General features: G+C 39.9%; 1 protein-coding gene across 1 annotated transcript in view; it reads left to right on the top strand.

The window, feature by feature from the left end:
- The window catches only part of FNDC3B (fibronectin type III domain containing 3B), a 356,597-nt gene that overhangs the window by 207,970 nt on the left and 123,836 nt on the right, over positions 1-24,791 (top strand). The window contains exon 6 of the mRNA XM_068987389.1: positions 1,413-1,703. Within this exon, the coding sequence (XP_068843490.1) occupies positions 1,413-1,703 (291 nt within the window). The remainder of the gene's footprint in view (positions 1-1,412; positions 1,704-24,791) is intronic.

Here is a 24,791-nt window from a genome sequence, read left to right as displayed (position 1 = left end):
CTCCCTGTCCATCACCAACTCTCGGAGTTTACCCAAACTCATGTCCGTTGACTCAGAATGCCATCCAACCATCTCATCCTCTGTCTTCCCCTCCTCCTCCCTTCAATCTTTCCCAACATCAAGGTCTTTTCAAATAAGTTTGCTCTTCGCATCAGGTAGCCAAAGTATTGGAGTCAGCTTCAACATGAGTCCTTCCAATGAACACCCAGGACTGATTTCCTTTAGGATGGACTGGTTGGATCTCCTTGCAGTTCAAGGGAAGATTTGCTTTTTTAAGGTCTTCCTCGAGCTATGTAAACAGAAAGAAAATGAAAAGTGGAGCTTTGCCATTCAACAGTCAACATCGGTTGTTCAGTTATGTAGGGTGACTTTACATTGCTAATGTGCCTAGAACAGTGCTGGTTTAGGTCTTGTGTCCAGATAAATAATTAGAAGTGTTCCCTAGTTACCCTCAGAAGTACCTGGATTTGGATGGTAATTTATATGATCACTCTGTGCATGTAGGGCCTTTTTTTTTGTTATAAACGTGTAAGGACCTAGTATCTGTGTTCTATATTATCACTTTTATTAGTATTTAAATATAATTTTTAATTGCTTAAAAAATTTAAATTTAAAATATGTGTTTTCCCCTCAGATCATAAGATTATTTCACAGGCTTCCATTTTCTTTTGAGCAATGTAAAAATATGGATAGTGAAGCCAGGTGACATTCTACTAGTCAGTGTGTCTTCTGATTACCCCAGAATACAAGTTTAAGACAATAAATGGTTATGTCTGGCACCAGGTTGCAAAGGTGGCTTATATATATAATACTATAATCTCTTGAACATTTCCCTTAATTCTGTGAGCTTTGATTATTTTTAATGGAAATTTCTCATCTCTTCATTTTAATAGATTTTGTTAGAATGTTGGCTCTTCTAAATGGCACAAATAACCCCTTATATTCTTGTTGCTATATATTTTTTAGTAGAAATATTCTGTCTGTAAGGATAAGCATACATTTAAATGTTTTGATTCTGAGGACTTATTACTTAAGGGGGTATTTGTTTGTTAATTCTTTTTTTTGTAGATTGCAACTACTAAGAACAATTGACAGGCAAAGTCAAGCTTAATTATATATTCAACTAGAATATGAACTCTTGGTAGAAAAGACTATTTAATATTTTCCATAATCTCTTGAACATTTGTGAACACACAGTATAATTTTTTTAGTGATTATTCCTTTATTGGTTAGAAATGAATGGGAGTATTTTAAATGTGTATAATATGCATACCACTCTCTTTAAAATATTTTATACTGTGTTTACTGTAAAATGTTAACCTCTTCCTTCAGGAGACAGGTCATTTGACCATCTAAGACTTTATTATTGAAGATGCAGACTGAGTTTGCATTTCTCCTAACCGTTCTTTTAGAAATTATACCACTCTATGGAATGTCGAGTTACATCACCCGAGAAGACCAGTATAGCAAACCTCCACACAAAAAGCTGAAAGACCGCCAGATTGACCGCCAGAATCGCCTCAACAGCCCTCCTTCTTCCATCTACAAGAGCAACTGCACCACCGTGTACAATGGCTACGGCAAGGGCCACAGCGGTGGCGGTGGTGGAGGCGGGGGAGGCGGCAGCGGCGGTGGGCCGGGCATTAAGAAAACAGAGCGGCGAGCAAGAAGCAGTCCAAAGGCAAATGACGCAGACTTGCAAGGTAATGTTCAAAGACGTTTGCCATGAGGAGGGAATTCCGAGTTTTACAGAAGTTTATATCATGGCAGCTGGCCTTTCTGCTGGGAGCGACAGGGCAGACCTTCTCTTATCTTTGCTTAGCAAGAACAGGATATTGTATCATCTCTTTTTTATTATTCCTTCATGGCAGAAATATTATTTCTTTGGTCACGTGGGCTGTGTAACAGTCTACTTGATCTCAATGACAACTATCTGAAAGTGTTTTCACATTGGCTTACTTCTGTTGTTTCATTAACTAGACAGATGTAGAAGAGAGTCTGAGTAAAACCAAGTGTAGGGCTAGTTTAAATCTCAACATAATTATACCTCATAAAAGCAGATGTAATTAATTCTATGCTATAGTAAAATTTATCATCTTGGAAGGCAGTATATTTCTGGCTCTCTCATCAGTCATTGTTTAATGCCACCTGTGGCATCTTGAATGAAGTATTCGTAGACCAAGAATGAGAAGGAAGAAATAGTGTCACCACATCCAGATAGAGAGGTATCAGCTCAAAGGGCATGTTGGGTTTTTGGTTTTTTTTTTTTTTGGTAGATCAATTTTGTGGCTGTAAGATCAGTTAATTTGGGGAAGAAGGTATGTATGTTGTAAATGAAGTTTTTAGATGTGATTTAGACACAACCTGTTCTTAACAAGCTTTTTATATGAGTATATGTAGAAGATTGACTTAAGGGAATCCAAAGAAGAACATTTTGATAAGTTAGGTGAGATTACAGGTGTAGATAAAACAAAGACATGTAAAAGACAAGGTCAGAACTGATTATAATATGGTTAAATATAGTCCTTCCTTTTTGGATCTCAACCAGGTAGAAAAAGTCACTGGGTATGTGAGAATATGTTTGTGAATGAAAACTAATTAGTGTGTGGTTGATTGTGTAGGGAAGAGTGGCCTCTGTCAGGGCTGAGGAAAATTAGGTAAAGCCAGATTTCAGTATCAGCATTTCACCCCATGTTATTTACATGAGTGAATTGTGGCGTGAAAAAGAGTAATAATAAGATATAGTAAAAAGTGAACAATAATTTCTCTGAGTGAAATGAATTATAGGTGTGTTTCATTTTGTTCTTTATTCTTTTCTGTATTTTCCAAGTTATATTTAATTATCATGCATTATTATTACAGTTATTAAACAAAGCATAAATAAGTATATATGAGAAACCCAAGATTTAGGAGGCTTTTAAATAGCTCCTAGAGGAAAGTACTATGTCTATTATATAGAGTAAGTTTTAGTTAAATGATACTACAATTTCAAAGTTTGAAATTCAGGTATTAACAATGTTGTAAATTTAAATCATGGCATATAAAATAATTTATACACATACACACAAACATACAAGATTAGAAATAGGTTTCCCTAAGGAGAATTTTCATCTATAGAAAAGAGAAAAAGAATGTATTAGCTGTCTTCAGAGAGCTGAATACCTTGATTACTTGATTGATTCTTTAATAATTTTTGCCCTGCCTTGTATCAGAAAAGATTTAAGACAGATGACATAGATAAATATAATGAGTATGCTAGGGTGATGGCTCAGAGGTTAAAGCGTCTGCTTCTAATGCGGGAGACCTGGGTTTGATCCCTGGGTCAGGAAGATCCCCTGGAGAATGAAATGGCAACCCACTTCAGTATTCTTGCCTGGAGAATCCCATGGACGGAGGAGCCTGGTGGGCTACAATATAATACAGGCAAATAAAATAAATTTAGAAGGATCTAAGAGGCTGAGAGATTATAAGAGAAGGTAAATAAGATGCAGCAGGGTTGAAGTTAGCATACAAAATTAATGTATTATGAATTAACTGCTGCAAAACTAAGTACCTTCCTTATATATGCACTTATTTCTTTTTGTATATATTAAATATGTAAGCTACCCTATATTTTAATATCCTGTCATAGCTATCAGAGAGGAAATGGATTTGCATTGAAATCAACACTGAAATGCTTGTTAATGTACATATGTTTACAGGCATTTTGTCATTTTACCTTATGACAGAGAATATATTTATTCTGAGCACCTCCAACTCTTTGCTGTTGTGTAGAAAACATGTTACTGTGTTGGTAACAGTGAGATTACTCTTGCTATGGCCTTTTAGAAGTGTGTGTTTTACAATGAAAAGAGAAAATATTTTTCTCTCACCTTCAGTTCAAGCTCAGTGTGTTACTCCTGTTCTCATCATACTATTTGCCTCCTCAGAGTCACTCCAAGTGCTACTCTCCAGGTGGTTTAGCCATGAAACATAAAATCAGAGGGAGTATTATCTAATGTACTCTTGCTCATTCCAATAAGGATCTGAGGGAGTTTGCATGTTGGATAAAAAATATGTATTTACCCAAATGAATTGAAAATGTATATCCTGACCCCCCAAAATGCACATGTATGTTTAGAGCAGCTTTACTCATAAGTGCCAAAACTTGGAAGCAACCAGAATGTCCTTCAGTAAGTAAATGGATAAATAAACTGGTATATCCAGACAAGGAATACTACTCTGCACTGAAAAGAAATGAGCTGTCTAGCTATGAATGACATGGAGCCACCTTAAATATGCATTACTAAGTAAAACAAGTCAGTCTGAAAGGACTACATAATGTATGATTCCAACTACCCAACAGGAAAAGACAAAATTATGGAAATGGCAAAAAGACCTACAGTTGTCAGAGACTGGGGGAGGGAGGGATGAGTAAGCCAAGCACAGAGGGTTTGAGGGCAGTGAAGCGACTCTGGTACTGTAATGGTAGGCTTACATCATATACACTTGTCAAAGCCTGTACAGCATGCAACACTAAGAGCTACATGGAGGCTAGTGTAAACTGTGGACCTGGTGGTGTGTCAGTATACATCAGTTGTAGCAAATGTACTGCTCTGGTGTGGATTTTGATAGGTGGGAGAGAATACATGTATGTGGGGGTGGGGTGTATCCGAGTGTTCTTTGTAACTGCTCAGTTTTGCTCTGCACCTAAATCTTCTGTAAAAAGTAGTGTATAAAAAAATATCTAAGGAAGCTGAGGACAAATAAAAGGAAGACATGAGTGATGTTGTGCATAAAAGAATCCCGCAGAGTTGCCTAATGTTGTCGTTGTTTAGTTGCTCAGTCCTGTTGACTCTTTGCGACCCTATGGACTGCAGCACACCAGGCTTCCCTGTTCATCACCATCTCCCAGAATTTGTTCAAACTCATGTCCACTGAGTCAGTGATGCCATCCATCCATATCGTCCTCCTGCCTTCAATCTTTCCCAGCATCAGGGTCTTTTCCAGTGAGTCATCTCTTCCCATCAGGTGGCCAAAGTATTGGAGCTTCAGCATCTGTCCTTCCAGTGAATATTAAGGGTTGATTTCTTTCAGAATTAACTGGTTCTATCTCTTTGCAGTCCAAGGGGTTCCCAAGAGTCTTCTCCAACACCGCAGTTCAAAAGCATCAATTCTTCAGCGTTCAGCCTTCTTTATGATCCAGCTCTTACATCTGAACATGACTATTGGAAAAACCAGTAAGGCTCTAGAGTGGTCAATGAAGCAGAAGTAGATGTTTTTCTGGAATTCTCTTGCTTTTTCTATGATCCAGCAGATGTTGGCCATTTGATCTATGGTTCCTCTGCCTTTTCTAAATGCATCTTGTATATCTGGAAGTTCTCAGTTCACATACTATCGAAGACTAGCTTGAACAATTTTGTATGTCATCTTTTTGGCTTTGAGCCTGCAGGTTGTCCAAGCAAAGAGGGAATCATGAATCAGGTGGAGTGAGTGAACAAAAGCTCCTCTTGTTTGTGGAGTCCATTATGTTGTTTAAAATGGTTCAGCCCTGTGGGCCTCAGAATGTGGTTGTTGGCTAAAAGGATCCCACAATTCTTCTGCCTTCTTATAAGTGAGAACATTCTCCCAGAGCATCATTTTCCTTGAATATATAGCAATTTACTTCTGTACCTGGGAAATATGTCTTTCAGATAATTCATAAATTTACAATGTCATCTGATTAATATTAGTTCAGTTCAGTCGCTCAGTCATGTCCAACCCTTTCTGACACCATGAATCGCAGCACACCAGGCCTCCCTGTCCATCACCAACTCCCAGAGTCCACCCAAACCCATGTCCATTGAGTCAGTGATGCCATCCAGCCATCTCGTCCTCTGTCATCCCCTTTTCATCCTGCCCTCAATCTTTCCCAGCATCAGGGTCTTTTCCAATGAGTCAGCTCTTCACATGAGGTGGCCAAAGTATTGGTGTTTCAGCTTCAACATCAGTCCTTCCACTGAACACCCAGGACTGATCTCATTTAGGATAGACTGGTTGGATCTACTGGCAGTCCAAGGGACTCTCAAGAGTCTTCTCCAACACCACCGTTCAAGAGCATCAATTCTTCGGCGCTCAGCTTTCTTTATAGTCCAACTCTCACATCCATACATGACCACTGGAAACCATAGGCTTGACTAGACTGACCTTTGTTGACAAAGCAATGTCTCTGCTTTTTAATATGCTGTCTAGGTGGGTCATAACTTTCCTTCCAAGGAGTAAACGTCTTTTAATTTTATGGCTGCAGTCACCATGTGCAGTGATTTTGGAGCCCCCAAAAATGAAGTCTGCCACTGTTTCCACTGTTTCCCCATCTATTTCCCATGAAGTGATGGGACCAGATGCCATGATCTTCTTTTTCTGAATGTTGAGCTTTAAGCCAACTTTTTCACTCTCTTTTACTTTCATCAAGGCTCTTTAGTTCTTCACTTTCTGCCATAAGGGTGGTGTCATCTGCATATCTGAGGTTATTGATATTTCTCCCAGTGATCTTGATTCCAGCTTGTGCTTCCTCCAGCCCAGCGTTTCTCATAATGTACTCTGCATATAAGTTAAATAAGCAGGGGGACAATATACAGCCTTGACTTACTCCTTTTCCTATTTGGAACCAGTCTGCTGTTCCATGTCCAGTTCTAACTGTTGCTTCCTGACCTGCATACAGGTTTCTCAAGAGGCAGGTTAAGTGGTCTGGTATTACCATCTCTTGAATAAGTTTCCACAGTTTATTGTGATCCGCAATAAACTGTGTCAAAGGCTTTGGCATAGTCAATAAAGCAGAAATAGATGTTTTTCTGGAACTCTCTTGCTTTTTCTATGATCCAGTGGATGTTGGCAATTTGATCTCTGGTTCCTGTGCCTTTTCTAAAACCAGCTTGAACATCTGAAAGTTCACAGTTCATGTATTGCTGAAGCCTGGCTTGGAGAATTTTGAGCATTGCTTTACTCGGGTGTGAGATGAGTGCAATTGTGCAGTAGTTTGAGCATTCTTTGGCATTGCCTTTCTTTGGGATTAGAATAAAAACTGACCTTTTCCAGTCCTGTGGCCACTGCTGAGTTTTCCAAATTTGCTGGCATATTGAGTGTAGCACTTTCAACAAAATCATCTTTCAGGATTTGAAATAGCTCAACTGGAATTCCATCACCTCCACTAGCTTTGTTCGTAGTGATGCTTCCTAAGCCCCACTTGACTTCATATTCCACGATGACTAGCTCTAGGTGAGTGATCACACCATTGTGATTATCTGGGTCATGAAGATCTTTTTTGTACAGTTCTTCTGTGCATTCTTGCCACCTCTTCTTAATATCTTCTGCTTGTCTTAGGTCCCTACCATTTCTGTCCTTTATTGAGCCCATCTTTGCATGAAATGTTCCCTTGGTATCTCTAATTTTCTTGAAGAGATCTCTAGTCTCCCATTCTGTTGTTTTCCTCTATTTCTTTGCACTGATCACTGAGGAAGGCTTTCTTAGGAAGGAGCTACCCCACGTCCAAGATAAGGAGCAGTGGCTGCGCTTTGCTGGAGCAGACTTGAAGAGATACCCCACGTCCAAGGTAACAGAAACCCAAGTAAGTTGGTAGGCCCTGAGAGAGGGCATCAGAGGGCTGACAGACTGAAACCACAATCACAGACAACTAGCCAATTTGATCACAGAGACCACAGCCTTGTCTAACTCAGTGAAACTAAGCCATGCCCGTGGGGCCACCCAAGACGGGCAGGTCATGGTGGAGAGGTCTGACAGAATGTGGTCCACTCGAGAAGGGAATGGCAAACCACTTCGGTATTTTTGCCTTGAGAACCCCATGAACAGTATGAAAAGGCAAAAAGATAGGACACTGAAAAATGAACTCCCCAGGACAGTAGGTGCCCAATATGCTAGTGGAGATCAGCAGAAAAAGAACTCCAGAAAGAGTGCTAAAGTTACTTTGCACCTTTCTACCACTTAAGAAATAACAAATGTAAAAGGAAAAGGGCAAACTTCAAATTTGTACCTGGTCCTATGATACGGAAACAAACAAATTATATTAACCTAAAGAAATAAACACATTAAAAAACAGAGGTACATTAATTACTCTCTTGAATCCTGGTTCTCTTGGTTGACTATACTTCAACACCAGTGGGACTTTCAAAAAATGCAGACCCCCTCAACCTTATTTCAGACCTGCTCCACCAGAATTTCTTCACTTGATCTGGCTTGATGTTTTTGATCAAACCTCCACTGAGAATGGTGACCAGCAAGATAGAGAACTACTGTTCTGATATCAAGGATGGTTATAGAAAGTGTGGTTTGCTATGTTGTACATGATATGAGGTAGCAACTTTAATTCAGCATGCTTTCACCACCCCCTGAAAGTATGTATGGCACATAGTACTTACTAATACTTAGTAAATATTTGTGGAAAGAGTCCTGTGTACTTAACTGCTCTGTTGGCTTCTTTCTCTGCAGCCAACCCCTCTGTTCATTTATGGGTACTTTTGGGAAAACAGCTTAGGACAAAGTCCCACAGGACCATCAGGGAAATGTAGGATTCCTGTTTTTTTGCACACCTTGGTGTGGGCAGAGAACATTTGGAGCTTTGGTATCAGACATACTTGGCTTAGAATTGGGTTTTCTCACTTGTTGACTATTTGCTTTTCATATTCCCTGAATATCTGTATCCTCATCTGTAAAATGGGTATATTAATTCCCAGTGTGAAATATTAAAAGTAGTCTAGCTCGATTCTTAACACCTCTGTATAATGGTCATCTTTTTTACTTGACTGTTCTTATCATCTCCCTCCTGTAATCTTAGGATCAACTCTCATCAAGTTACATCTTCTCAAAACAAGTATCTCTGTATGCCCCTGCACCCCCATATGATGCCCTCTTCTCTTGCAGTCATGCCCTTTCCCCGCAGGTCCTTCCCCTGGAAGTCAGAAGTGGCTTCCTTCTGCTTAGGCTATCTTCATTTTGAAAGCTAAATGTGGTACTCCTGGACCTCTACCTCTGGAAGTCCCATCCAGGCTCTCTTGGAGAGGTTGCTACTGAATCTCTGCAGGGGCAGAAATGTGTCCCCTGCCCAGAGGTGCCAGATTTCACATAGCTTCTCACTGCCCGATTAGGGACCCCTAAAGTTCCAAGTAAGTGAGAACTCTTGGTGTCTTCTTGGGAAATCCTTTCTAATGGACCCTGTCTTTGGCATCTCCTCATACCTTTTTTAGAAACCTGAGTTAGGAGTCCCTGTGCTCAGCCTGAGGAGGATCACCTTATATTTTAAGATACATCCTTATCTTCCTCTCCATCCCATCCTCTGATTGTGGCTGCAGCTCCATCAGATTTGAACATGCTATACCCTGCCTCCTTATGGAACCTCTGTGGTGATCCCCATTGTCTAAGCTGCTTGCTGCTTGCCTTCCCAAGTACTATAGATTTCCTCACCAGATGTCCAAATTTTTGCCTTATTTCAGGAATATGCCGCATTCTCTCTTCTTTACCTTCCAGTCCCTCTGCCTAGCGCACTCCAACTCAGATCTTCAAGAGCTAGGTCAAATATCACCTCTTCTGTTAAGCCTGCCTGTCTCCCAAGGCATAGCAAGGGCAAACTGACTAGGAGAAAATATTTCAAGAATTTCCCCCTCCTTTTTCTTTTCCTTAACTAACATTTGATTTTAGATCAGTGCTTGGGTTCCATGTCCATAGTTGGTCCAGAACAGGAATGAAACAAGCCGTCCTGTGTGCAGAGAGTTGTGCACGAAGAGCTCAGCCTCTTCTGTGGCCCAAACCTAATTAAAATTGTCATGTTCCTTTTATCAGAGAAACTAAAGAAGTTTCTGTTGCTCTTCATTGAGTGAGAGGGAAATTTCGTCCTTTCATTTTATCCTTGGTAAAAACCAAAGTGAATGGTGTAAAGGAAGTTACTCAGAGGGATACAATTTTGTAACTGAAATCCCCTAGTTTTTAACCAGTATTTGTAGCCTCTTCATCATATATCCTGAGTAGGAAAGTAAGGTTGTCTGTTGGTACTGTTTTAGAAGTGTTGATGTGAAGCCAGAATGAAAAAGAAAAACTATGGTGAGGATCCACTGTCTGATAATATGAAAAGACTTGTGCAGTCTCGTTAATAATGGGGGTGGCTGGATGGTTTGGGTAGGGGGAAGGAGAGAGAGAAAGAACATCAAGAGTGTTTATAAGTCAAAATCGCCACTTGTGTGCGTGTGTGTTTATATGTATAAAAGTATGTCATGTGTGCAGTTGATACTGCTGACATTTACCTCATCCTAGGTCTATCTTTTCATTACTTGAACATTTTAAAACCTTAATGGAATTGTAAGGTAGCAATTGGTTGTATTTTGGACTGTGTGATGCATAACAAGTCATCTCACTGGATCTCCCTTTCCCTTTCAGTAAAATGAATGAGTGAGTTAAAGTCAGTGATTTTCAAAATCTTATCGAGGAGAATATCTTCCCTTTTCAAAAAATCTGTGGATCCCCAGTTAAATACAGTAACCTTCCTCCCCTGCCACCATCTCCTACTCTCTCCCTCTGTCTCTCTCTGTTACATACATGCACACGCATGAGCGTGTGTACCGTGAAAGCAGGTAGAATTGGTGTGCTGCTGTGCTTGGGGTGGGAGATACAGGTACTTGTCATCCACATGGCTTTTCTCATTCTCACCTGAACCCTGGCTATTCAGTCCCAGGCTCCTGCTTTCTCACCATCTTGGAACTTCTAAGACCTGTGCCCCGCTGGCCTGCCCCAGGCCTATCGGATTACAGTTGGTGGACGTGGGGCCCAGCAACCTGTGTTTCATTGGGCTCTCTAGGTGGTGATCAGGCGCAGTAATGTTTGAAAACCAACTGACCCTGTGAATGCCAAACAATATTTAAGGAAGATTTTAAATAAGTAGTATGGGACGCATTCCATTAAAACACTGGATCTAAGCTGAAGCATATTCCTTTTTGTGGTACCTGTATATATATATGTGTGTGAGGGGTAGGGAGGGCAAGTTCCTTTGTTGTCGCTAGCATGTAAATAGTAGCTTATGGCAAAACCTCTAGAACTTACAGGGCCATATGGGGAAAAATTGAAACAAAATGGTAAGAATTTCAAATATAGAAGAAGATACAGTGTACTTTCGGCATTTGACCTTTGGAATTGTTGATAATCCAGAGATTCAGTTACATGTTTGATAAAATTCCATCACATAGAATCATAATTTCTAATCATAACATTGAAAGCTGGTGACAAAAGCATCCTTCTTGTGCTTTTCTCCTTCAGAGGTCATAAACTGTCTTCTCATCCCCAGTAGCAGTATACCAAGTTTTTGTATCCTGATCCCTTCTCAGATGGCCCTTCCTGACATTTTCTTCTTTTCCTACATTTGGCTATTACTATTCAGACAACAGAATCTGACCGGAGTATCTCTTTACTGATAATTAGCATGAACGCTCATTCATTCTGCAGATAAGAATTGCTGTTGTAAGGGTGTGGACAGCCTTTTCCTCTGGAGCTCTGAGATTATGAGCATCTGTGGGTTCCTGGAGGCTCTCTCTTGCTGGGTGGCTTCACTCTGGGAGGAGGTGGCTGCATCCACCTGTGCTGGGCTGACAGTGGTTTCCTTTGTTTGGAAGGAGGAGCCTGATGTTAATAAGGTCTGGAATGTGGGGAGTCCAAGCAGATTTTCTTTTGGAATTTTTTTGGTCCTGGCTCCCCTTAAGAGATAGCACTAGTGCTTTTCTGTTTGAGATGTTTAATGGGGCTTTTGCACTTCATAAGTTGCTGATTTCTTCTTTCACTTGTAGCCTTTTTATCTCATGAGCACATACCTCTTAGGCATACTCAGACTGGGTGTATTGGAAGAGAGTTTGCCTGCGGAGGAAGCAGGGGTCCTTTCTCCCAATGTGGGTACTTTCTGCACTGCATTTAAAAATGTACAGTTTCTAGCTGGCTTTTCATGATTGCTTCATCCCTCAAGTCTCTAGGGATGATAAATCCCATGTGTTTTCACCTGTCTGCAGCTGCATTTGAATCCTGTGTATGGCAAATATATCAAGAAAACATGAAAAAAAAATTAAAGATGAGCTCAGGTCAGTGGAATTCATCCACTCTTCTGCCAAGTACAGTCTGAAAAGTGAAAATAGTCCAGGGAAACCCAAATAACTTTTCTTTTTTTAAAGGGACAATGTGGACCCTTGGATCAAAATGCAAGATACACTCATTTTGGCAAGAAACTGGGCAATTAACACCCTTACTTCCATTTTAGACATATGCTGCCAGATCTATCCCCTAGTTTCAAAGGCCCCTGAGTGATGCTGGGAGAGGTCTGAGCAGGTTTTCAGGCCTTGGAACAACTGCCTATGTGTTGGCTGGAAGGCAGGCAGTCTGGGGGACAAATGGCTGTTTTCAGAAAGAGGGTGCTGCTCACTGACGTATGCTTTCTGACCTGGGCACTATCCTCTAGGGACCAGAGAAATCCAACCATGAGTCACTTTTTCGGTAAGATCCCAGTGTGCTCAGATATATATTTTTTTCTTTTAGAGGCATTGACTTTCCTGGTGCAGAGGCAAAATCTGCAGCTCAGATTTTTGAGGAAAAAATCTGGAAACTGTGGCGGCCCACATTTTTGCTAATGAATAGGGTGTGTAGTTGTCTTTATCAAGTTCCATCGCTTATCTTTTGCCCTTTCCCCCCTGTATTTTTTTTAATCCCCTTATGTTTTTGATGCAGTCTGGAATGTTTTAAAGATGTTAACTACATGGTTCTTTCAACAAGCAGGATGAGATATTTTTGTCATGTCAGTTTAAGAAGTCTTAACCCATTATATCATACTTGAAACTTCCCATTTTTCACTTACATATAAAATGACAAAATAATATGAAAAAAATTTTTTTTGAATTTTCTCTTGCAGTGAATGTTCACCAGAAGATTGAGGGCAGAATTTTGATTAGTTTCTACCATATGTAGTACTTAACTCTGTGAACCCATATTATTTTCTCTGCCTTTTTTGCTTTCTTGGGAACTGATCATAGAGGCATTTAGATGACATCCCACGTTGGTAAAATACATGTCATCCCAAAGAACACTTTAAATAGCAAGTATAAGTGATGACATGGTTTGTTTCTGGTACATATATAACCTTCAATTTTATTGAATTGAAACTTCTGCATGTTATTCTCTCATTTAGCTGAGTTGAATTCTGAATTTAACTGGGTCAGAAGGCATCATCGCAAATGTGCCGTACTTAGAAGCAAAGTGGCACACTAGTCGAGGCCATGCTGATCTGGATTTAGCCCCCCTCTCTGCCTTTTGTGAACCTTGTGCCTTTGAGCAAGATAGTTACCCTCTCTAAACTCCAGTTTCTGCATGTCTGTATAAATTGGGGACCACTAATAGCACCTACTTCAGAGGGCTGTAATGAGTTCCTAATACAATTTTAGAGTCACTCAGTACTTTGTAAATGTTTCAGAATATGGATAAAGACAGACCATGGCATTTTTCTGCTTAAGAGGACTGCCTTGTGGGGATCATGTTAGCAGAACCCTGGGCCTGGGAACATGCCCCTTGGAGAGCTGAAGGTCACCGAGTCCTGTGTTCTGAGTCAATGCTGAGTAACTTTCAGTGCCAAGGATTTGAGATAAGAGGGGAGTCAGGGGCATCCAGTCCCCAGAAAAGACCATGACAGTTGCTATCCACAGACAGCCTGGTGAATTCTGGACAAGACCAACAGTCTGCCTCTGTCTTTCCTCTGCCTCCTGTCTGGTCTGGACTCTCCTGCAAGGCTGAGGCTTAGGCCAGCCTGATTCTGTGTCTGGACCTCCTCAACACACTACTTCAAATTACTCTGCTAGATATTAGAAGTGTTGAAAAGAGGGAGATGGCTGAAGATGACTTGGGCAAGCAGTGGATTCTCTATGTTTATTTTGCTGTCACTCGTGTTACTTGCTCTCAGACTGTTAGTTAACCCATGTGGATAAGCTAACTAGTCACTCAGTCGTGTCCAACTCTTTGTGACCCCAGTGGACCCCTGCCAGACTCCTCCATCCGTGGAATTCTCCAAGCAAGAGTATTGGGGTGAGTTGCCATTTTCTTTTCCAGGAGATCTTCCCGATCCAGGGATCAAACCTGAGTCTCCCGCATTGCAGGCAGGTTCTTTACCATCTGAGCCACCAACGAATCCCAAGCTAGCTAGGAACACCACTAAATGTCAAGGTCTTTTACAGTTTTTCCTTATACCTCAGAAGCCATCCATGTGAACATTCTGTTAGGCGTATTATGTTGGTCACATATTGTATCTGTTGATGTAGTATGGAAGGTGTGAATACCAGGGAAGGATGATTGCAGGGCAGGGAGCTTCACAGAAGCTGGGCACCACATGGTGTGTGTAGTCAGAAACCATTCCTGTAAATACTCTATCTAAAATAGACTATTTGCGGTAGAATTTTGGCAACTTTCCAGCTGTTATGTCAGCATTGATTTTGTCGCTGCATCTCCTGTGGGATGGTCCTCTGGGATTCCTGTATGTAACTGCTGTGTGGAGAGGCATGGTATTGAGTGTCTGGTTTGACAGGGTCAGTTTCTTGTAACATGACAATTACAGTCAATATTGCAGATGTGCTAATGACAGGTCGTCCTCTCTCCTGTGACCAGCCTTGGCTTTTCTTTTAAATTTCATTTGCCCAACCACACACACCACAGTGTAGCAGACTGTATCATGCTGTTTCAGTTTTTGGTACAATCATGAGACCTTGAAATTCTATTAAGAATGAAAAGAGAACACAAAGGTAAATTGGGAAAGGTCCATGAGAAATAATAGTGACATTAGCTGAATGCTTGAGATTTAAGATTTGCAAGGTAGAGAGTGCAAATTGTCCCTGTAGTTGACTATAAAAATCTCTTTTTTTTTCCTTCTGGTGCTGAATTTGCATTGTGAAAAAAATACTTTTTATACATGCTCACCCACCCCCACCCAACTATAGCTACTACTTCCCCAGTGGCATCAGAAGAATGGCACTTTCCATGTGGGTGCTGAGCTCACAGGGGAGGAAAGAGCAGGTGGGGTGACTTGCTCCAGGCACAAAAGGAAATTGTGATATTCAGGAAAGTTGGAAAGTGGAGGCAGGCGTGAAAGGAGAAGGGCCTCAGAGGAATGGCACGTTGAAATAAAAGGACAGGGCCAAGGGAAACAAGTAGAGTGAAAGGAGCAGATGTGGTGGACGGGGAGACGAGCTGGATAGTGGAATAAAGATAATTTGGAGGAAAACAAGAGGCAGAAAAGAAGAGAGGTTTCATGGTTCCATTTTCATAGATTCCATTCCTCTCAGCATTTTCCAGAGGAGTAGGACACAGCCCCTTTGCCCTGTTGTGGTCTAAGAGCCCTTTTATTGGCAGCTCCACTTTGGGCGGCTCCACTTTGAACATATCTCCATGTCAATAAATCTCTTACCCTTTCCTCTTTGGGCTTTCCTGAAGCTTCTGTCTTCCTCCTGTGGTGGGTTATAGCATTCGCTGCCAGTGTACATTGATTTGATAAGCAAATTACAATGAAACCTTATACAGAACTTCAGTGGCATTAGCAGTACACAAGATTGAAGTATTGGGTTTGAATAGTGCTCTGTAGTTGTTAACGTGACAGAATTTTGATGTACCTAAAAACTTTGGGAAATTTTTGGGGAAAAAATATCCTTTTTAAACTTCAAATCAGAAATTAAGGACAAGAAAGGAACCTTTACCCTTGGGTTTGTGTGTCTTTGTTAAAAGCAGCCTACTTTAATCAAATGTCATTATTTTTAGGTCCTCTAACAAGCCCAGGTTACTTTAAAATGTAATCAGTACTTTCTGGAGTGAAAAAAAAGGAAGCTCATTCTTAAGTTTACGTTTATATGCAGTAAAAAAGAATATTGATGGCATTTCTGGTAAATGCTCAGATCTTGCTTTCTAGACTTATTAGATCTACCCCAAGAGAGCAACATGAGGAAGTGAGAGGGAAAAACTCAGTCTACAAACAATTTTAAAAGATTTTCATAAGTGCATTTGTTACTGCTGTTCTTATTCACATGGTGAACTTAGATTGACCTCCTTTTTCCTATGATTTGAAAAGACACAAGTTATTATATGGAACAGTAAGATCTTTACAGTCCAAAGGGATGGAGAAACTGCCATATTTTAGGTTCACAGAGTTCTTCAAAACTATTTAAGTATATTGCCAAGCTCATTAAAAAATAATATTTAGTCTTTCAGGAAGATTTATTTCTTGGTGGAATGTTGTTCCTAGAAGCTCCATAAGATACCAGCATCTCTTGAAAACTCTGGTTAAAAATCATGTGCTACTTAAATTAAAATGTTTGTTGGTGCTTTAATGCTTGAGCTATCAAGTTATTTTATACTTTGAAACACTGACACCATTAATATTTACTATTCACACTATTGTCCATTAGAGGGTGACTCAAATTTGATTGTAGACAGTTTCAGTTTGAAACTGTATTTCCTTTTCATTGAAGATTTCCATTCCATGAAATACTATTCTCCACAGATTTCAGTCTCTGGATTTAGTGGACTCAACACCATCTAGAATATCATGTATAAGGCCAAAAATGTCTCTATTAAAGTTTGATAAGTCTCTATTATTTAGTATTTTATAGAAGGAAGATTATGTTTTGGGTAGTGAAGACACGTGCATTGTAAAACCACTAAAATTTTCTACTGATCCGTTTGATTCTACAATGGATAAATGCCTGTTTTCTATACCATTTCTCTTAAATAATTTAAGGGCCAGTTGGTTGCCATTCTATGGTCATGCACCTTTTAGTTGTAATGGGAGACACTAGTAATCTTTTATACATTAGCTTTTATTACTTAAGCTTTCAGAACTTCGGTTTTCTGAACTTGATAATTTGTGGAATATTTGTACCCGGAAATTAAGATTCTCGTTCATTTTTGCTTCTCTTTTTCTTCTGTTTTATACTTTTCTTTATTCCTTGAATTTTAAAATTCTGTGAATTCTCTCCCTTGCCTTCCCCATTCTGAATACCTGGTTTCCATGACTTGTCATATATGTTATCACTAATAGTATGAATGGACTTTTATTCAGAATTATTTATTTATTCATTCATTTGTTCACTCATTTACTACTGGGATATTTTTGTTTCGCTCTTTGAAGAAGGAAGGTTCAAGACTTGCTCTTATTTTAAAACCATGTTAAAGCTAACTGAGCACATTGGAGGAAAAGAATAGCACTTGAGATAAGTTTATGACCCTTCTTTAAAGGTGCATGATCCACGTGGTAGGTTCTCTTTTCTCCTTATTTCCGTTTCCTTTCTGTCACCACTCTTGTATATGTGTATCTTCAGTGATCTCCTCACTAGTGGTAACAAGTTCTAGATCAGTGGATAAGGGAGAGTGTGTCCAGATTATTGCTGTTAATAGCTGGTAAAGTTTTGGTGTGTGAGGAGAACCTGAAATTTTAAATGATGCTCAGAAATTACCTATAGGGTTGATTCATCATGTTGGGTAGGTCCATAGAAAACTGCTGTTTTCTTAAGTTCAAAAACAGTTGATTAGTAGAAATTTTATATGATTCAGTCTAAGAGTCCAGACCCCTAATATGACTGGTAACTGATAATATATTTAGTGTTTAATAATAAATAAAATATATTTATGTATTTACTGGTAACTGATAACATTATATATTTATAATTTTATTTTTACCTGTTGGTAAGCCAGAGTTAATTTTTTCCTCTTTCTCATTGTTAAGAAAGAAGAAGAGAAAACAGTCAACATCAAGGAGTATAGATGATTTATTCACTGATAGGTTATTTTTGCAGGCAGCGTATTAAAAGCAGTATTTTGGGGGAGCAATGAATCAGTTAACTGTTTAAGGTGGGATATATTGGATTTTATAAAGATACCAAGGAGTAAACTGGAATAAGGTTGCAGTGTCCAAGATGTTTACTCAAAATGGTGTCTAGAGTCCTATTGATAATGCTGGTGAATGAGACACCAAAATGGAAAATAAACCATCCCGAGACCAGTGGTAATCATAGGTGACTATTATGTTAATTATACTTTATTTAGGTGGTGTTTTTCTCCCTGAAAGATGGCTTTTGTTTAAGAGAAAGTTGAGGCATTTAAGAATTGGATGTTCCGTAGAAGCTTTTGAGTGTAGTTTTTCACTTTTATTCAATTTGATAAGTGTCCAAGAATATTTTCAGGCCTAGATTTATGGACACTGTCTATGGCATCTGCTACCAAAAAAACATTCTCCCACCAGGCGTACTGGAAAGCATATTGTCTATCTTTCTGCTCCACTGTTGTGAGCAGATGTTCCCTCTGCGTTTTAAAAATCATTTTAATGCACAAAATGGGAAAAACTGGAAATTAAAAGAAAAATGAAAATGCATCTGAGCAGGGGTAAATGCCATATGCTCAATCTTTTTTATCCCTAAGCTAAATTTCAGTACCTCAGCTGTTGTTGTCAGACCCCCCAAATTCAGCAAATTTCAGTTCTATATTAGTAGGAGAATGGATTAAAAATAAAAGTTTATGATAAGGTCTAGCCACAGTCCTGGCATGTACTATGAACTCAGTTAATCTAATTTGACTTTATTTTTGTTGCTCTTTCTGTTTGTATTGAAGTTACTGTTGTCCACAAAGAGGTTAGCTTAGTGAAGCACAGCTCTGATAGACTGTAACTAACAGATTACCACAGACTCAGTGATTTAAAATAGTAGAATTTTATTCTTTCATGACTCTGGAGGGAATCTGAAGAATATGATTTCAGAGGTCAGAGGTTTGAAATCAAGTGCCAGTTCAGTTGCTCAGTCATGTCTGACTTTTTGCGACCCCATGGACTGCAGCACGCCAGGCTTCCCTGTTCATCATCAACTCCCGCAGCTTACTCAAACTCACGTCCATTGAGTCGGTGATGCCATTCAACCATCTCATCCTCTGTCGCCCCCTTCTCCTCCTGACTTCAGACTTTCCCAGCATCAGGGTCTTTTACAATAAGTCAGTTTTTTTTATCAGGTGGCCAAAGTATTGGAGTTTCAGCTTCAACGTCAGTCCTTCCAATGAATATTCAGGACTGATTTCCTTTAGCATAGACTGGTTGGATCTCCTTGCTGTCCAAGGGACTCTCAAGAGTCTTCTCCAACACCACAGTTCAAAAGCATTAATTCTTCAGCACTCAGCTTTCTTTATAGTCCAACTCTCACAACATGACTACTGGAAAAACCATAGCTTTGACTAGACAGACCTTTGTTGGCAAAGTAATATCTCTGCTTTTTAATATGCCTTCTAGGGTGGTCATAACTTTTCTTCTAAGGACCAAGCATCTTTTAATTTCATGGCTGCAGTGAAGGGAATGGCAAACCACTTCAGTATTCTTGCCTTGAGAACCCCATGAACAGTATGAAAAGGCAAAAAGATAGTACATTGAAAGGTGAACTCCCCAGGTCGGTATGTGCCCAATATGCTGCTGGAGATCAGTGGAGAAAGAACTCCAGAAAGAATGAAGAGACAGAGCCAAAGCAAAAACAACAGCCAGTTGTGGATGTGACTGGTGATGGAAGTAAAGTCCAATGCTGTAAAGAGCAATATTGCATAGGAACATAGAATGCTAGGTCTGTGAATCAAGGCAAATTGGAAGTGGTCAAACAGGAGATGGCATTGAACATTGACATTCTAGGAATCAGTGAACTAAAATGGACTGGAATGGGTGAATTTAAGTCAGATGACCATTATATCTACTACTGTGGGCAGGAATCCCTTAGAAGAAATGGAGCAGCCATCATGGTCAACAAAAGAGTCCAAAATGCAGTACTTGGATGCAATCTCAAAAATGACAAGATGATCTCTGTTCATTTGGAAGGCAAACCATTCAGTATCACAGTAATCCAAGTCTATACCCTGATCAGTAATGCTGAAGAAGCTGAAATCAAATGTCACTGGGTTGAATTCAAGGAGTTGGCAGGGTAATGCTCCCTCCAGAGGCTCCAGAGAAGCACCTGTTTCTGTCCTCCTTCAGCCCATGGATAACAGCATTCCTTTGCTTTTGGCTGCGTCACTCTGATCTTCAAGTGCAGTCCAAAGTGCAGTCTGCAAGTCTCTCCCTGCTCTAGCTTCACATCGTTCTGTTCTCTGTGCATGACACATCTTATTCTGCTTCCTTATTGTAGAAATACATGTGATTTCATGTGGATATCACCCAGGCAATTCAGGGTGATCTTTCCATCTCAGAATCCTGAGCCTAATCACATTTCCATAGTCTTTGCTAGGAGAGAGAACATTCATAGGTTTCAGAGACTGGGAAATGGCTATCCTTTGGGAGCCATTTTCCGCCTATCGCAAACTACTTCCCGTGTCCCTATTCTAGTGACTAGGATGGAACCAGCTTATTACCTAAGCACTTTGAGGTCTGACTGAAGTACTGGCTCACCTTCCTCAGCACACACCATGACTTTTCTCGTGTGTTACAGTTAGTATAAATGTCTAATAGCAGCTCCGAGTATCTGTCTCGGATAACATAGACCAGGAATCACTTAGCAGAGCTGTGTCTTATCGTTATGGCAGTGGTCTGCACCAGGGAAGTCTCTGCACAGGCAATTAAGCTAGCTGAGGCAAGTCACAAAGCTGAATGCTGCAACTGCTCACTTGAACTCTGGAAATTGAAGTGAGTTGTCACGTGGATATGTATGTATATATGTATGTAAATGGTGAATATGTATTTTCAGAACATATTTAATGAAAGTTAATCAGTTCAGTTCAGTCGCTCAGTCGTGTCCGACTCTTTGTGACCCCATGAACCACAGCATGCCAGGCCTCCCTCTCTACCAGCAACTCCCGGAGTTTACGCAGACTCATGTCCGTTGAGTTGGTGATGCCACGCAACCATCTCATCCTCTGTTGTCCCCTTCTCCTCCTGCCGTCAATCTTTCCCAGCATTAGGGTCTTTTCAAATGAGACAGCTCTTCGCATCAGGTAGCCAAAGTATTGAAGTTTCAGCTTCAGCATTGGTCCTTCCAATGAACACCCATGACCGATCTTTAGAATGGACTGGTTGGATCTCCTTGCAGTCCAAGGGACTCTCAAGAGTCTTCCCCAACACCACAGTTCAGAAACATCAAATCTTTGGCGCTCAGCCTTCTTCATAGTCCAACTCTCACATCCATACATGACCACTGGAAAAACCATAGTTAAATATCAGGATTTGTATAATTTCTTTCAGAGTTAATGGCATTTTCCAGAAAGAAGGGAAAGGAACCTATCCAGTTTGGAACATATGTTTTCTTCAAAAAAGAACCTGAGGTAGTTTTCACCTAGCATGAGATAAGACTGACAAGGCTGTAAGAATAATTACTTCTAATGAATCTAATGATTCTATGGTGATTAATGATTAATCATTATAAAATTCCCCCAAGAAAATTCCATAAAAGCTGATGCTTGTTACAATATTGACTGGATGACTAATGCTGTAGATTGATTACATCGGTCCTTTCCTTGATGCTTTTTATCTAGGTGGGGTCTAATATTTAGTTTAATTTTGAAGAGTTATATGGACCCCAATATGTCATATGAGTGATAAATCCTGTTATCTACCTTGGTATATTTTTTAATAATTGTTGCCCATATAATTAAACTTATGTCTTGCAGATTTCCTCATGTGTTATTACCTAGAAAATAGACATAGAAGATTTTAAGTACATACATGATAGTATTTGAAATCAATTAAGATTTTTCCTCTGATAGAATTCTATGATTGTGTGAAACTTGATATGAAATATATATTTATCAAAGTTAAGTTTATATATGCTCAGATGCTCAATTATCTCTGACTGTTTGTGACCCCAGACTCCTCTGTCCATGGGATTTTCCAGGCAAGAATACTGGGGTGGGTTGCCAGTTCCTTCTTCAAGGGATGTTCCCTACCCAGGGATTGAACCTGGGTCTCCTGTATTTCAGGCATATTCTTTACCAACTGAGTTACCACATCAGCAAATCATTGCTTGGATGAACAAATTAGTCAGAGGTCCGCATCTGTTCATATTTCATTGATGAGACTAATGAAGCTGAGGTACAGAGCATAGGTTGTATAAGTAAAGGCAAAAGAAAAAGTAGGGCGGGGGGGAGTTTTAGCCAAACACGGGAACTCAGCTGGATCATATAGTGTCGGCCAAGAGGATAAACGACAGAATTCAGCAGGTACAGATGTTGTGGTATGAAGCATAAGCTTCCAGTCATGTGGCTCACAGTCTTCCCTGTGTCAAGCCACTAGATGTTCTTGTTTGGTTGTCTTAACAACTCTAGTGATGTTGCTGAGACCCTTAATAAGGGGAGAAAGAAACTGAGGGGATCACATCATGTTACCTTCCTTGAATAGCTTTCCCAGTCTTATTTTCAATAGATTTTAAACATTAAATCTGTCCAATTTAGTGCTTTCCTGGTGGTAAAGAATCTGCCTGCAATGCAGGAGACCTGGGTTCAATCGCTGGGTCAGAAAGATGCCCTAGGGAAGGAAGTGGCAACCCACTCCAGTATTCTTGCCAGGAGAATTCCATGTACAGAGGAGCCTGGCGGGGTACAGCCCATGGGGTTGCAAAGAGTTGAACACAACTGAGCAACTAACACACACACAGTCTAATTTAAGCCACTTAACTGTACCCATAATCTGAGCCTTCAATTTTAGCAACTTACGTGTTTTTTCCATAATGGTATCAATCACTTACTGCATATGCTTTGCCTTTGCCAGTTCCTTTTGGAACCAATTTAAATGAGAAAAATAAAGGACTTCAGGAAGAACTATTTAAGTATGTCTGGTAAATTGTTTTACTATTTGAGAATAGCTCTGGAGACTGAAATAAATTTTCCATTTAGTGTAGAATTTGGCTTTTTTTTTTTTGTGAGTCACAACATTCATGGAAATATGTTGAAATCTTAAATGAGAATATGACTTATTGCTCTTGGTATTACTTGCTGTCTAGAATGGTGTTATGGTCTGCATTACAACATTGTGCTGATCAGCAGTGTTCGAAAGGAGGGATAGCTTCAAACCACATGGAAGCGTACATATCAGGATCCACAACCTCATGTTCTGGATTCTTCAAATTGTAGAGCAAGTATGGCTCAAACCTATGCTTTTCCATTAGACATTTCATTGAATACATGTTCTTGGTCACTTGAATTGCAACTCTTCTTGGATATTAATATCATGTACTAAAACCTAGGTCTGTTAATATAAAATTACATTGATTATCATGAAACAATAAGTTTCTGTATATCCAAAATATATTTCACTAAGTGTGATGACTCTTCTCTGAATTTGCAGTATTATTGTAGTGCTTATTTTTTAGATAATTTTTTTTAGAGCAGTTCTAGGTTCATGGCAAAATTGAAAGAATATCGAAGGATGTGTAAGTGAAGATGAAAGGAAAAGTAGAGCGAAAAAGTTTTAGCCAAACATGAGAACTCAGCTGGGTTATATATTATCAGCCAGGATGGCAAATGAAAGAAGACAGCAGGTATATATGCCATGATATGGAAATCTCTCATATTTCCATATGAGAAATCAGTGTGTAGCTTTTAATCTGTGTGCATGCATGTATACTTTCAGAAATTTTATTCCCTGAGCTAGTCTGTCTGCTTTAACTGTTGTTCCCTCACGGTTCACTCCCCACCCAGCAACCAGGGGATCTCATTAAAATGCTCTATGTTTTCCTTTCCAACTTTACAGTCTTCGAACAAGCATGCAGTGCAGTCTCTTTACCCCAGTGACAGTATCTATTGCAGCCACCCGCTGCCTCAGCTCCTCCCAGCCTTGTTGCAGCTCTCTGTGCTGCCTTTCCAGTCTTCAAAGATGCCAGACCCTTTCCACCTTCACTCTGTTCTGTTACCACTGTCTCCAAAGTTCTCTTGCTCTTTGTATGATTGGGTCCTCCCTGTCCTTCCTCCAGTAGCCCAAATGCTTCAGTCAGAGAAGCCTTCTCAAATTATTGTTATCACCCTTTAGAACGCGTTCTTTGTGGCACTAGCCCACCTCATCCTGTGTTCGGGGATGTGTATGCTGTCTGTTTTCTCCCACCAGAGTTCACCTCTTGAATGTATTTGAAACAGATTGGACTTGTCAGAGGTTCAAGGGCAGAGCTCATTCAAAGGAACTTCCAGACATTTTTGTAGATAATATGAATTGCTGAATTTGTTATTATATTTAAAGTTTTTCATTTTATAAGGCTTAGTTTAAAATACAGAATTCCATTGCAGCTGGAAAGAGTTAACCAGATAGTTATAACGCATGTTTGTGTGCCAAAATTGCACAGCACAAAGCACAAAAGATTTTTTTTTGAGGAACTAACTAAACTGCCAGGTTAGAATTTTATGCAGAGCCCATTTCATCCTCAAAGACAAAGGACTTCCCTATAGATGAAGTCTTTTATTTCCTTCCCCCCAATAAATGTAATAAACGTCCATCACTGCTTTCACCATTTTTGACAGGAAGAGTTCACCACCTTTGGTAGTGGCAGTTATTTTTGGCAGTTCAGAATTATTTGTTACCATTAGCTTTTTTACCCTTAGGCAGAATCTGGACTTTGTGTTTTCTTCTATCCAGTTTACACTGAAAGTGAAAATCACTTAGTCATGTCTGACTCTTTGTGACCCTATAAACTATACAGTCCATGGAATTCTCCAGGCCAGAATACTGGAGTGGGTAGCTTTTCCCTTCTCCAGGGGGTCTTCCCAACCCAGGGACTGAACACAGGTCTCCCACATTGCAGGTGGATTCTTTACTAGCTGAGCCACAAGGGAAGCCC

This window comes from Capricornis sumatraensis, chromosome 1 (assembly GCF_032405125.1).
Source record: "Capricornis sumatraensis isolate serow.1 chromosome 1, serow.2, whole genome shotgun sequence".
In the NCBI taxonomy this organism is placed as follows: domain Eukaryota; kingdom Metazoa; phylum Chordata; class Mammalia; order Artiodactyla; family Bovidae; genus Capricornis; species Capricornis sumatraensis.
This window is presented reverse-complemented; position numbering and strand designations above follow the sequence as displayed.